Raw genomic sequence first — 14,642 nt, forward strand, 5'->3', positions numbered from 1 at the left:
ACTACAGAAATAATTTTCCCGTGTAAGCAATTACTGTGGCTACCCCAGGGATGGCATGTGGTAGCAGATAGGAAGAAGGACTTTATGCTCATAACTGGTTCTTGTGAGTGCTCCATCGGTGTGGCTGTGATGCCATATCAGGCAAGCAGAGAAATTCAGATTTGCCATGCAAATAGCTGGAATCCCGGATTTAAAAATTGTCTGTCCATTGGTGAGCAGGAGAAACTAATCAGGCAGTGGAACAGAAGAGCAGTGGCTCCTAAAGGGAGACGTGAGGCTCCCTGTATTCCTCTTGCACCCCTGGCAGCGACCGCTGAGAGCAGCTTGCAGCTGTGGGGGAGTCACATAGGCATGAGTCAGGTGGAAAGCAGATGTAAGCCCAACACTTACTTCCAGCCTGATTTTCAGAAGTACTGAGTGCAGACAACCCCTATCGAGCCGATGCACTGTTCAGCTCTGGTCTGCTTTACAGCAGCACAGCTGGGAAGATAAGCGAGGTCTGAGAGATGCTCAGGGCACAGTAAACCAAAATCCAATTGCATCTTCCTAATTGCATGGTTTGTGGTGTCTTCCTAATTATATAGTTTTTATCTAATTCTTTGGGAATAGTCACAATTACAGATCTGTTACAGACTGTAGATTTAAAGTAAAATACACACGAACTCTTTTTATTGAAAGTGCCCAAGCAGTTATTAATTTTTTACAAGTTTTCCAGGGAAAAAGGTGTTCCAGTTCAACAGCAGATCACATCGTAAAGTGAGGGGGATGTTTGCCATGTGTCTGTATCTGATAGCACATTTCACCTTCCAGAATCAGATTTTCACCATGGGTTATTCTGTTGAGACTGGGAGAAATTTAGCCAGAGTGGATTAGTTCTTTTGTTGGAATTTGTCAAAGGTGAGCAAATCATGACCCGAGTGGAATCTCAGCTTTGCAAACTCCTGTTGGCACTGCTCAGCTGTCCTTAGCCTTGGATATGACTTAACCTGTCCTCCAGCTCCCATTTACCAGCACAGACTTATCTCACTGCTTGTGCTGCGAGTGTTTTGACATCAGCCACTCCAAATTAGAAACTGATGTTATGGAAAACTTAGTAACATTAAAGAAACGCCAACCCATCCTCTCTGCTGCCTTGTACTGCGCTTTGTTCAGCCAAGCAATTTCTTACATTTCACAACCACCCAGAGGACGCGGGTGCAGGATTATGCCCTGGCAGGGATGTGATGCAGCTCTTGCCCCAAACTGGGACAGCACAATATTTAGGGTACTCTCTCTGTACCATCATCTAGAGTCCCGGGGACTTGGCCAATCCTGTCTCTTTTGCTTGCAAAGAAATAGAGTTTATTTATTTATTTATATGCCTAAGCCCCCCTTTTAAAGCTCATATTGAATTTTAGTCCCTCCAAAAAGCAGCATTTTGGACTTTAGCAATGCCCACTGGCTGCCACCCCATGGATGAGTGATTTCATCTAGGGCAGGGGCCAGCAGTTCCCAGCAGGAGCCCAGGCACGGTGAGAAAGCCCCTTGCCTGCAGCCAGAACGGGCAGGAACAATGAGCCTGAAGGGGAGAGGGGAAGAATGAACTAGGTTAGGGGAAATACAGCCTGAAAGAAAAGGAAAGGACCAGCTGATCTGAAAGCCCCGATAAAAGCCCAAGACAAAGGATGAGAGAGCCTGGGAGAGTATCAAAGGGAAGCAGAAGGAGGAGCAGAAAGAGTGCAGACGATGTGGAGTGCTGCATAAGGGTGAGGGGTTTCCTACCCAAAGCAGAGGTGCTGAAAGCTGCTCAGCCTCCTCCATTTACAGGAACTCAGCCCCTTTCTCCCCTCCTGCTGGGAGCCCCTGACAACCTACGGAACAGTTTCAGCAGGGAAACATATCTGTGCCCATGTGCAGCCCCGGCAGAGTCAGGCCGATGGCTCATCCTTCCCGAGTACACCGAGTCATGGAGCTGGTGGGCAGAGAAGTCAGGGACTCGGCGCCCGGCACCCTGCAGCGGGAGGAAGCGTTGGTACTGCTGCAGTTAGCGTGGTTATTTTCTTCTAATAAAAAGGTGGGCATGACTCACTCCATTAAGAAACAAAAGCAAAGCTGTAATCTACTGAAAGGCAGTTGTTTGGATGCTCGGAGTGAGGTGTGTAAAAGGAGGAAGGTCAGCTGCAGGTCACATCCCATGATAAGCATACCCCTGTCACCACTGCAGGCCAAGCAGCAAGCCTTCCCCGGGGAAGTTTATTTTCTGGGCTGGTAAAATTCACCCCCCAGCTTCAGCCTGCTGTTTCAGCCACGGCGAGTGTGGGGGGAAAAAAAGCTCTCCTTCCCACCCCTCCCCGTGCGCTTGGGTTTCCTGAGAGGAAATGATGCTCTCGTGTGACCGCGCTGGCCCCCTCCTTCCTCCAGGGAGGGAGGAAGCGCAGGTTGTGTTCGCACCATGCCGGGGGCTCCTTCTTGTGTGAGCGGGAGCAAACCTCCCCCATCGGGTGCCAGATCCCTCACCTGTACTAAAAAAGCTCTGGGAAGATTTGGCCTGTCCGTGGCGTGATGTGAAGGTGAGGGTTTTGGCATGGTGATGGCAATGCTTCTCCTGGTGGGGAGCACACGGATACATGGGGACATCCAGCAACCAAATCCAGCTGGAGGCGATGCCCAGCTGTCCCCAAGGTGGGTGCAGAAGAAGGGTCAGAGCAGGGCCGCTGTGAGGCCAAGTGAAGCCAACACCCACGCCGGGCCACCCTGCGAACATCTGCACCTACCCACAAGCCGTGCTATTTTCGTTCCGTCTCATACCCGATTGACTCAGAGCAGAGCGGGGGGGGGGTCAGGTTAGGAGGAGCGAGCCGGGGGCTGCACGGGGCTTGAAAGAGGAAGAAGAGGAGGTGCTTCGAAACTGAGTGCTGCTATTCTCTCGATCAGCTTGAACGTTTTCCTTGCACGGTCCCTCCTGCCTCTCTGCTTCAGCTGCAGGCTATTTGAGGCAGGGCTGGCACTTCCTGCCTGCTATTGAGGTGCACATACTTGCAGGGCACCATCAGAATAAATAACACCCTGCTCTTAGACAGCTCCGCTGGAATCTTTCCTGGCTGTCATGAGCTTGGCTGGAGCTCATCCTTTTGCCCAACTTCTTCCAGGGATTGCCACGTCTTCTTTTGGCCACTTCAAAAACTTTACACAGAAAGGGCAAGTTCCAAATTTCCCAATTCCCACGGATCTCAGTGGGGCGACTCCTGGCCACAGGTGCAGCCTAAAGTCTGTTGTGTTGTGAATTTGTGGGTCCTTTGACACACAGTCCTGCAGCCTCTACATCTGCTGCGAGGCAAGAGCCGTTAAGACCCCAAACACTTCTCTTGCAGGAGGCCCTGCATTGCTGATCAGCTCTTCCATGCCATTTACTCCCTCTGCAGAAGCCCCCATTGAGCTGTGACCCCCTGCGCTGCCAGGCTGTAAACCTGCAGGGCTCCAGCACCCCGGGGCCCAGCGCTGGGCATCCCGTGCTCCTCACCCAGCCACCAGCCTGGCGTTGGCGGTGCCCCACAGCCAGGCAGGCATCGGTGGGGCAGGGGGAGAATAAATGGAACCAAAACCCCTTTGGCAGCCTGGTGTGGGAAACCTGCCCTAGTGCTGCCCTTCTTTCTTTTTCTATTTCCCCTTTTCTCTCTTTTTCCACTTTTTTTTCCTCTTCTTTTGCTTTTTTTTTCCTTTTCTCTTTTCTCTCTTTTTTTCCCTTCCCCCCCCCTTTGTTCCCCGTTTTTCTTTTTCGCCCCTTTTTTCCTTTTCCCCCCCTTTTTTCTTTTTTTTTTCTTTTTTTTTTTTCTTTCTTCCTCCCTCGTCGTCCACCTCCTCCTCCTCCTCCTCCTCCTCCTCCTCCTCCTCCTCCTCCTCCTCCTCGCCCCCCGGCTCTCAGCACGGGGGCGAGGAGGCCGGGCCCGATGACTGGAGGATTTTTGCGGCGTTTTTCAGCTTCCTCCCCCCCCCCCCCCCGCTGAGTAACGCCGCCCGCAGCCCCCGCCCGCCGCCTGGGAGGGAGGGGAAACCCCGCCGGGGGGGCGTGGCGCGGGGCGGGAGATGCCCATATATGGAAAGCGGGCGCGTCACTCCCCTTATATGGGCAGTGCCGTCAGGGCCCGGCCTCCCATTCATATAAATGCCCGGCGGCGGCGGCCGGGATTCCCTGCGCGGGCTCGGCGCGGCGCCTCCATCCCCTCCCTGTCCGTCCGTCTGTCCGTCCGTCCCGTCCATGCGGAGCGGCCCCTCCGGCACGGCCCCGCGGCTCCCCGGCTGTTAGGCTCCCGGCCGCTATGAAAGTCACGTCCCTGGACTGCCGGCAGCTGCGGAAGCTCCTGCGGAAGGAGCCCTCCCGCTGCCTGGTGCTGGACTGCCGCCCCTACCTGTCCTACTCGGCCTCTTGCCTCCGCGGCTCGCTCAACGTCAACCTCAACTCGGTGGTGATCCGCAGGGCCCGCGGCGGGGCTGTGCCCCTCCACTTCGTGGTGCCCGACGAGGCGGCCCGAGCCCGACTGCTGCGGGGGGGAGACGGGGGAGCGCCGGGGGCGTCCCGCCTGGCCGCCGTGGTGGTGCTGGACCAGGGCACGGGGCACTGGCAGAAGCTGAAGAAGGACAGCACGGCGCAGATCGTCCTCAACGCCTTGCTTTCCAGCCTCCCCGAGGCCGGGGCTAGGGTCTGCTTCTTGAAAGGTGAGGGGCGAGGGTGGTCGGCGCGTTTCGGGAGGGCACGGACCGGTGAGGATCCGGCCCTGGAGCCCTCCGGGGCAGCGGCAGCCCCCAAGGGCTCCTTTCCCCTCTCCTCGCCCGCTGCCCGGGCGGTTAAACTGCTTACTGGAGGAGGGCGGGGGGGTAAATGCCGGGATTTCATCGCTTTTCCACCCACTGGAAATAAATCCCGGATAGGCTCTGCCGGCTGAGCCGAGCTGCCTTTCCGCTCTACCCCCCCTCTCCTTTAAGACTGATGAGAAGCGAAGAGCAGCAGGGAAGGAGGACGAAAAGTTGGGAGGTTGGGGGGAATGAAAAGGCGAGGGGCTGCGTGGGAAACGGCATCAGCCGGGGCCACTGCCACCACCGAAACCTCGGGGCTTTGTGGGGCTGGCAGTACCGCCTGCCCCACGTGCGTGATAGCCCTTTGATTGCGGTTTTTGTTTTCCTTTCGGGTAAACCGGGGCTAATAAAGCAATAATAATAAAACAGAGTAGCCTGCCCTTTCTCCTGCCCGCCACCCCCCCTCACGTGGCTCGGCAGCGCCTTTGTCCTTTTGCCCTCCCCGGTTCCACTCCCTCGCCCCCCCCTCCCCGTTCCCTCCGGCGGCGGTGCCGACTGGGGGGACTTCCCTGGGAGCCCCCGGCAGTAGTAGGGGGAATGGCTGGAGGAGAAAATCGGGCCGTTTGGGGTTTCTTGAACTCTGTCCGCGTGTCCTCACCGGCCGGGATTAACAGGCTTTTATTAAGCCTTTTATCAAATTAGTTTTTTGTGTGTCCCCCCCAGTCTGTGCTTCCTATAACGAGCAGTACCCACAGGACATCCCCACCAGGGTAGAGGCATATCCAGCACGGGTATTGCCCGATACCAAGGGGGGCAGACTCTCGGGGCACTCTGCCACGACCCTGGTTATGCCCAAGCACCACCAGCCTGCTGCAGTCGCCCCAAAAGCACCAATCCTGCTGCCCTGGATGGAGCAGGGATGCTTGCACTGTGTGGGGCCAGGCAACTCCTTAGGGACCCCATTAAAGAAAGGATGAAGAAACATCTCCAGGGTCACGCTAGGAAGTCTGTGGCAAACCAGGGACTGAATTAATCTCTGCTGACTCCCAGCCTGTTCATGTAGCCACAAGATCATCCTCCCCTCCTCACGCACTAGCCCCATGCTTTGAAGTGGTGGCTGTGGCTGTGGGCAGTTTATCTGGGGCGGAGTTCTGTGTGGGCTCTGCTCTGCATCTTTTGTGTATTGCAAAGCCTCTTTCTTGAAAGTCTGTCGACTCGAGGCTGAAAGCATTTCCCCTTACCTAGTGGAGGAGGAGGTTTCCCCCTTTACACCCTGCTGTGAAGTCCTCTGGGTAACGGGCTCAGGCCCGTGAAGCCCACAGCTCCATTTCAGATCCGGTGTGACTCAGTGGGCAACTCTGCTGATTCACTGGGGCCACGGACCCCCAGGAAGCTGTTGTGGTGCGGGGAAGATTTCTGTGACACTGGGGAAATAAGTCACCCTGCAGCACCAGGCAGTGCTCACAACAGGGACCTTCGGGCTCCGAAGCACTGGCTTTGCTGCCTCGTGTGTGTCTGTCTTAGCTTCGCTAATAATGGGCTGTAAAACCACTGGGGAAAAGCTCCTCGAGTTTCCCCGTTACATTCCTGTTCTCCCCTGTGGGGAAGCCAGGAGGAGGCGTTGGCTACTCGAGGGCTGAGGTGGTCTCACCTCTGAAGCAGTGGTGGGATGAGTGAGGCCCCACCAAACATCCTAGGGTCCGGCCCCAGGCAGGGCGGCAAGCACAGGGCAATTGGATGCTGAGCTGGGTGCTGGCCCCTGCCCTCCCTCGCTTTCTGGCTTGTAGGGGCTGAGTGTGTCATCTCTGATCTGTGGAGGTGCAGTTTTGTTCAGGGTGAGCTCAGCCCCGGCAGGGTGAGGATGATTGTGTGGTGGGTGAAGAGCTTGCAGAAAGATAAAATAACGTATAGTCCCTGGGTGCTGACAGGGATTCTATTATTTATTGATTAAAAATGAAGCACAGCACAGCTCTCCGCGATGAGCAATCTAGTATTTGCAGAAATGACCTCAGGGAAGCTAGGTTGAGTGGGGAGGGGGAAGCGAGGAGATTGCTGGAGGATGGGATGAGAAGATGACTCACTGTAAGAATGGCCTGCAAATATCCTGATCCCCAAGGCTTGTAATTAACCATTCACCAACTGCATGCATGAGCTGCCCCAGAGACATGAGACGTGTGGCTGTTTGAACACACACGCTGATTTGGCTCAGGCAGGCTTGTGTTCATTCAGGAATGAAAACAACAACATGGGGAGTAAAGGAGGATCATGACTATTTCCACGAACCATACATATTTTTCCTATGCGATGGCACTGGCTGGGGGCAGGGGGAAGATAAGGTCAGCTATGTAAAACAAGAGGATTTAAAAGCGTGCCCTGAGAAAGGCGCTTTGAGATCAGGGCAGGCTGGAGAGCTGGTTGTGTTTGGCTTTTCCACCCCTAGTTGTTAGGGACATCCTTTTATCAGCCCCCCTCTCCACGGCCACATTGCTGCTCGACCCGCTGCCTCGCACTGGCTGAATTTGGCTGGGGCTGGGGGAGTGGGAGGAAAGGTGCAGGTGTTGCTGAGTGCCAAGTGACTGCCAAGTCGCCCTCCTGGCCCCCGTCATGGAAAGCAGACTTTCATTACATCGAGTGGGCTTCGTGCCGTGCTCTTGCAACACAAGGACCCCACGGCACGACTGAGTGGGCGACAGCCGCACGTCATGGCTTTCAGCACACATCTGCTCAGGCATTGCAAACGCCTGAGACACCGGTGGTGCGGGGCTGAGATGTCAGGGGGAGCTGTGGTGGGCAGCCCTGGGACCACATGGGGTGGCTGTGGCCCGAGGTGCTGGGATCTGCAGCGCTTCCCCTGTTGTGAAACCGCTCCTTGAAACGGGGCACCTGTGCTGACACTGCCTGTCGGGGCGAAACAGTCGCAGATTAATGAACCGGATCTCAGGGTTTGCTCGCAGAGCCTTGTTTACTTGAGGGCTGTGCTCTAAGGGATTACTGAATTTACCTGGTCAGGAGCTCTGTCATTCATTTTTGTTCTGAAAAATCACAGGTGGCCGACAGGCAGCACAACTGACATTTGCAGGCTGTTTCTGCTACCTCGCTTACTCACATTGATTTTGGAGGTTGTGTGCTCCTGGGCAGCCTGTTCCTAGCCTGGAAGCAGGCAATGATTTAGCTGACGACAAACTTTGAGTAACAATGTAATAATAGGATTAATTCCTTTTCATTAGCAGTGCACTGAATGTAACAAATGCAGTATTTAACCATGCGGAATAGCTCATGTGGGGCTATTCAGTTGTCAGATGCTGTCACAGGATTTCATTAAGTTTTACAGCAGTTATTTAACAGATTGGTTTCAGTGGGACTGTCTTCATTAACTCGCTGTCTCGTGCATGGCGGTGATTAATGACACGACTGCGAGCATCGTGTGCCTGCGTCCGTTCAAAAATGCAAATAAAACATTTGTGCTGCCCCAACACATGCAGCAAGAACAGCTCTGGAGAGGCTGAATTCAGCAGAGCTCCCTCTCTGATGCTGGCAGCGGTGCTCGGTGCTCGTGTGTCCATGTGGGGGAGGGAGCTCAGGCCCTGCTGCTCTGGGGTTAATGTTTTCTAGGCTCAACAGATTTACGCTCACTAACAGGTTTAATCTCTATCCATCGGCTTTTAGCAAGTTAATCATTGTCAGTGGTATCAGAGGTTTTCCTTTGGCTCCTGAAGTCTCTTAAACAAGCTTCCCCAGGGATAGGCTTCTCCTAATCAACCCCGGGCAATTGGCAGCGTGGCTCTGTCCCACTTCATTACCAGTGCCCAAGCTTCATTTATCCTCCACTTTAATTAAACCACTTTTTTTGGAAGTGCAAACATCCGCAATTCTCTTTTTTTCCCTTGCCTAGGGGGATATGAAACCTTTAACTCGCAATATCCTGAGTGCTGCGTGGATGGAAAGCTCATTTCCCCCGAGAGGAACGACGTGGAGAAAAGCCTCGCCAGCCACTGTGAGAAGCAGAGTGCCAACCAGAAGCCTGCCTACGACCAGGTGTGTGCCACCACGGGGTCACCTCCCCTTCGGGTCGTCTTGTGCCACCGGCCTCGGTACTTCTGTTCCCTGGCCCCTCAGGCTTCGCAAGTCTTATGTGCCCCAAAGGCAGACGTGTATGAGCCTCTGTGGTGCATGGGATTTGGTAATATTTGTGCTCTTCCATGAGGTTGCCATGTTTTGATTGGGAAAACAGTTGTGATGGCTCTAGAGGCTGGCTAGGGAGGTGGCAGCTCTGGAGCTAAAGGTGACACCCCACGTGTCTCACCAGTGCTGGCACAGGCTGTCAACAGGTTGTCACTGTCCACGTAAGATGCCTTGTGTGTGCTGCTGGTCAGCATCGCCTCCACCTGGCTTCACAATCAGGCAACAGCAGGAGGTTAAAAAATAAAATAACCTGTTTAGCCCCACAGCTGCATTTAGGGCCTATTTATCCCATGGCCAGGCAGCCCCAGGCACACAAGGGAGCTGCTGGGGTTCTCAGCAGGCAAAGCAGCACCGGAGGCCCCAGCAGGTTGTTGGGGAGCGGGGCCCCCTGGGGTTTTGGTTGGGGGAAGTCCCTCTGCCCGCCCCCGGGGCTGGGGAAGACGTGTGCTCCGAGATGTCACCCTGCGGTCGGCCGCTTCCGTGCTAGGCCCGCCACACAGCTGGCCTCTGTACCCCCTCTGGGGGCTCCCCAGCCTTCCCCCCAACCACGTAGCTGGCTCCCGGCTGTCCCCAGCATGTGGCACCGGCTGGGCTGGGTGGCTCGGGGGGGCTGGCGAGCCGATTTCTCGCCCCCAGGAGCTAGCGGCAGCGCTGGCGCATCATGGAAAGTTACCTGCCGCCGTGGCCCCGCTGACACGTCTGTGTCAGGCGATGGCTTTCTGCTGGCGGTGTCGTCACCCGGCCTGCTCTCCTTCTGGGGAAGGAGGAACCGAGATTACATCAAGGGTGGGTGGCCCTGTGTGGCACCGGTGACGCAGGGGAGGGGGTGTCCCCAGCCCGAGCCCCGTGGCGCTGCTGGGGACGGGGTGTCCCGCTGGGGGTGTGCTTTGCTGCGGGGCTCGGGAGGTGTGAGCAGAGTGGCCGAGCCCCACACTGAGCTCTGGCTGCCTCCTCCATCTACCTCCCTGCCCCACACGTGTTTTAGCAAAGCCTCTGTGGGGACAGCGCCGCATATGAAAGCACTTCGAGGCCCTCCTGAGGGGCAGCGCTTTGACGAAAGCCGGAAACCTCCTGCGCGAGTGGGCTGGCTCCGGCTTCGTGCCTCGCAGATGTGGACAAGAAAATGAAAACCTCCTTCCTGTGTGGGCTGCGCCATGGCAATGATTCACTGGGCAGCGACACCGGGGTCTAAAACCATCGGGGGGGAGGGAGCTGGCACCCAGTCAGGCTCCCTTGCTTTTCTCTTCGTGATATCAGGCCTCAAAATACCTGCAGGAAGGTGGTGTCACTCACATGTTTCTGCTCCTTCTCTTCCAGGGTGGCCCGGTGGAAATCCTGCCTTTTCTCTACCTTGGTAGTGCCTACCACGCCTCCAAGTGCGAGTTTCTCGCCAACCTGCACATCACGGCCCTGCTCAACGTCTCCAGGAAAAGCTCCGAGCCCTTCAAGGACCAGTACTGCTACAAGTGGATCCCGGTGGAGGACAGCCACACGGCCGACATCAGCTCGCACTTCCAGGAAGCCATCGACTTCATCGGTAAATGCCCAACTTTTGTTGCTGCAGTTCAAGCTCTTAATGTCAAATAAGCAGGCTGCAAAGCAAGGACCATGGTGGCAGGGAAAGCACGCTTTCCCTGCACTTTTAAAGATGCATTTCTAACAAATTTCCATATCTTCCTATGTATTCATTTATTTTACAATACGCATCGAGAAGGACACTTTGTGTAAGTTCCCACTGTAAAAGTTCAATCTCCCTCCCCAGCATCTGTCCTGGCAGAGAGGCTTCAGCAAGGAAGGGACACTCAGAGTAAGGTTTTTGGGAGGCTGAGGAAGGAAAATGCCCCCTCCCCACTGCCACCAGGCAGACAAGGCGAGTGAGCTGCTTAGCTTCATTTTCTTTTCAAAGCAAGCTTAGGTGTAACTTCAGCATTACAGGGGAGTGAATTGGTAGAGCTGAGTAACACTGAAGTCTATTCATTTTTTTTTGTGTGTGTAGATGAAAAAAGAGAAATACATGTATTTCATGCCCTGTAAAACCAGGTGAATGCATGGTTAGCTTATTACCTTGCTGTGCTGGGACACCCCCCAGAGTCAGGATCTTAGAAATCCGGCATCTCCCCTTATCACAGTCCTGTCCCTATTTCTCCTTTTAATCGTATCACTATCTTGCCCTTTAAATACCCCAGTGGGGAAGAAAAAAGGGCTTTTAGAAAACTCAGGGGCCATTCCTTCCTAGTTCTGCATCGAACTGGGGTAGGTGAGTGGCAGAGCAAGGGGAAGGCTGGTCTGTCAGGAGCACAGTGTGATTTGTGGGGTGGAGCAGCCTGAGCCTGGGTGGGGATCGTGTTGAAAACAGGGCTGTTGTTCTCCAGGAGTGTGTCAGAGAAACAGAATAAAATCCCAGTTACAGACTTGAGACTCATCACCCATCTGAATTTGAGCTCTTTGACACTGCAGGCAGGAGGGGGGAAAACAAACAATGTCAGGGTGCCCTCCAAGACCTTTCTCTTCCTGGTAAAGGACTTCTCACAATTTTCAGGGAAATGTTAATTCTCTTTTTCATCCCATCCCCAGCACTTTCTGATAGTAGTTGAGTCACTTGGAAGTTTCCCAAAGTTTTTTGAGGGTGGTTTCAGTTTTCACTTTTATAAAACTTTGTGGTGGAGTTGCTGGGAATGACTCAAATCTGTGTCTTCCTTATTTTGTACACTAGTTAAGTATAACTGGCTGTGGTGGCACTGGTCAAGACAGGGAAATGATAACTTGCTCAGCTCTGTTTCAGTGCCACGCAGTGAGCACCACACTCGGCGCATTTCTCCATAAATTGGAGCTTGAACATCTTGCTCAAGGCAAGAGACCAGAGGATGTCTATTTTTGAACTGTGTTTTAGTGTGGAAAGGGCTTATTTTAAGCACATTCTCTTTAATCTAATAACAATCATTGTGTTGTGTGAGTAACCACAGTGGCTCCCTGTTGTGTAAAATGGGTGCTTTGCATAAGCCTTTTATATCCTGACTTAATTACAGCCTGGTTAAGGGATGCTTGGACTTAGCAGCTGCCTACCAGTTTTGTGCTTTGTGGCGAGTGCCCCAGGGAGTGGGCGCAGCCTCCCCACCCAAGGGTACCACCAAGGGTACCTCTAGGCAGAGCTGCTTGCTGCTAACCAGCCAAGCAGGGGGACAGGTTGGGGCTTTAAAGAAAAGCCCTGTTTTCCTAGCAAAGCTGATGAGAGGAAGCCAGCTCCTTTCTTGCCTTTGAAATACCTGGTGGTGGGAGGGCCTGGCCAGGCTGGCCTAGGGTCAGTGCTTTGAGCCACAGGCAGAAAACACAGGAACAGCACATGCAAGCACTGCCCAGATACCCACACTGTCCCTCAGCTCTCTGAAAAGTGAATCAAACCAAAGCAGAAATAGGCACGTGGGAAGGACTTTGTTAAAAATGGAGACAGAACCCAACTGGGATGCGCAGATGAAGCAGCAGCAGCTCAGCTCCAACTCGGGCTGGGTTTTGTCCCACTCCTTTCTGTCTCCAAGTCACCCTTAGTGCCCAACAGAAGCAGGGCTGCTGTGCTGACAGAGTGGCTGCATGCCATGCTCTACCATCAGCTTCGGGCATGTGTCACAGCATCCTTTCCAACCCCAACGACAGCTGATGTCTGCAATGACTTTCTTTTTCCCCAGATTATGTCAGACGAACGGGGGGCAAGATCCTGGTGCACTGCGAAGCGGGGATTTCACGCTCTCCTACCATCTGCATGGCGTATCTCATGAAAACCAAGAAGCTCCGCCTGGAGGAGGCCTTTGATTACATCAAGCAGCGCCGGAGCCTGATCTCACCAAACTTTGGTTTCATGGGACAGTTACTACAATATGAGTCAGAGATCTTGTCTTCCACCCCCAGCCCACCTGTCGCCTCGTGCAAAAGAGAAGCCGCGTCTTTTTTTGCAGAAGAACTGACGTTAGGCAAAAATTTTGAAGGCTCGTGTTTCGCCTTTCCTACCTCAGTGTTGAGTTCTGTGCCCATCCACTCTCCCGTCCACCAGCTGAAACTCAGCCCGATGACAGCATCTTCATCCTGCTGAGAGCCCCACCGCCCCGGGGAGCCCGGAGCTGGTGCAGTCCTCTGATCCTAACTGTGACCCCAACAAGAACATTTCATGAACGTGCAATAGAGAAACCTCACCGACTTAGTCTGAGACAGAGCGGTCATTGTGGGTGATACTTCCCATATGTGTATGCTGACTGAGACGCAGATGGTCTACGTGTGGCAGGTTTTCTGAACTTTTAATGTCCTTTTTTTTAAAAAAAAAATGGAAAAAGAAAAAAGTGCTTTTCTAGGTTTTTATCCAGAGTGTGCAGCCACTACTGTATTTCCAGGTTCTTGGGAAGCAATGAGAAGTCCATTTTGTATGTTCCCAGTTCCCACCTCCTTCCCTTTTTGCTTCTGAGAAGAACCTTAGATTTTGAAGCAATAAACAGCAGCTGTGGGGAAGAAAGCAAAACAAAAAGCCCCACCTCGGCATCTGCAGGGGTGGTGAGAGTGAAAAGTGCTGCTGCTTCCCCAGCTTCCCTCTCCCTCTTAGCATCACGTTTCAGGGAGCAATGCAATGGGTGGGCAGGGGCTCCCTGCCTGGCCCCTCTTGCACATCCAGGTGAAAATCCCCTCTCCAGTTCCAGTCTCTGCAGTGCCAGGTATTGACCACAGTGTAACTGGAGACCAAACTGGACCATGGATCCATTCAGGTGTGGCATTTCCCGTACTTCTGCGTTTGCCTTTGTACTGGACATGCTTTTAAGTGAAGCAAGGAACTTAAACTATCAGGTTACCCTGCTGAGCTATTGTATTCCCACCCGTTATTTAAGAACAGCCCTAGAATACTTGAATGTCTCCACAACCCGCATCCAAGTTACTTCCCATCAGATGACACTGTAACTACTGGATTTTTACACCAAAAAAAAAGGAAAAGCTTGGCTTTTTTGGCCCCTCCCAAGTGTTTCTGACGTGTGTTGTGCGTGGTAAAGTGGTCTTGTTCAGTGTTATGTGGCTTGCTTAGTGTGTGTGGTCACCTCCAGCCAGCCTTCCTCTGTGAAAACTGGTTTCTCTTGCATTGAGTTTGTCTGCAGGAAGCTCGGAAGGAGCTGCTCCGTCTGTTGACCTTTTTATTTTTTTTATATGTAATACGTATGGGAAATGGCAATAATTTCCAGAAGATCTCGTGAATGTGAAAGAAAGCCTGCGACTTTTTATGGAGTGTAAAAATAATAATAAAAAAAACTGTGAGGAAAAGCAAGATGTCTGTCATCCTTGGAGCGAGCCGGAGCTGCAGGAGTGCTTGTGCCAGGAGGCCAGCCAAGAAAGAAGCTTGCCCCAAGGTGGTGTGGGGAGGGCAGGCAGTGCTGGGCCCTGTGCTGAAGCGCCCCAAGGTGCAAGCCTAAAGGGGGGAGAAGGTGAGGGGGAGGATTTTTTTTGAACAAAGTGACATGACTCATGGTGGCGTCACTTCCCAGCGGCTGGGCAGGCGCTTCTGTTTTGATTCATGCATCTTTTATGTAAGCCGTGCTGTCTCGCTGCAGATGAAAGCCTGCAGTCAGCAGGGCCCCACTTCCTGCCCAGCACAGGTGGTGGGGACGCTGCGCCCCGGGGTTGGTGACAGGCTGGTGCTGGTGCCACCAGCCACCCCCTGGTGTCAC

General features: G+C 53.7%; 1 protein-coding gene across 1 annotated transcript; it reads left to right on the forward strand.

Annotated features, from left to right (window-relative positions):
• Positions 1-4,110: 4,110 nt before the first annotated feature.
• On the forward strand, positions 4,111-14,238 carry DUSP5 (dual specificity phosphatase 5). Its single transcript, XM_035330431.1, has 5 exons — positions 4,111-4,251; positions 4,282-4,692; positions 8,663-8,805; positions 10,270-10,489; positions 12,633-14,238. The coding sequence occupies exons 2-5, from the start codon at positions 4,296-4,298 to the stop codon at positions 13,031-13,033; spliced, it is 1,161 nt and encodes a 386-aa protein (XP_035186322.1). The 5' UTR covers positions 4,111-4,251; positions 4,282-4,295; the 3' UTR covers positions 13,034-14,238.
• Positions 14,239-14,642: the final 404 nt, after the last annotated feature.

Source organism: Oxyura jamaicensis, chromosome 6 (assembly GCF_011077185.1).
Source record: "Oxyura jamaicensis isolate SHBP4307 breed ruddy duck chromosome 6, BPBGC_Ojam_1.0, whole genome shotgun sequence".
Classification (NCBI taxonomy): Eukaryota; Metazoa; Chordata; class Aves; order Anseriformes; family Anatidae; genus Oxyura; species Oxyura jamaicensis.

Excerpts from the sequence above, each read along its gene's own strand:
- DUSP5 (XM_035330431.1), top strand. The coding sequence starts at position 4,296 with ATGAAAGTCACGTCCCTGGACTGCCGGCAGCTGCGGAAGCTCCTGCGG. Across the intron at positions 4,693-8,662 it reads TAGGGTCTGCTTCTTGAAAG|GGGGATATGAAACCTTTAAC; the intron begins GTGAGGGGCGAG and ends TCCCTTGCCTAG. Across the intron at positions 10,490-12,632 it reads GGAAGCCATCGACTTCATCG|ATTATGTCAGACGAACGGGG; the intron begins GTAAATGCCCAA and ends CTTTTTCCCCAG.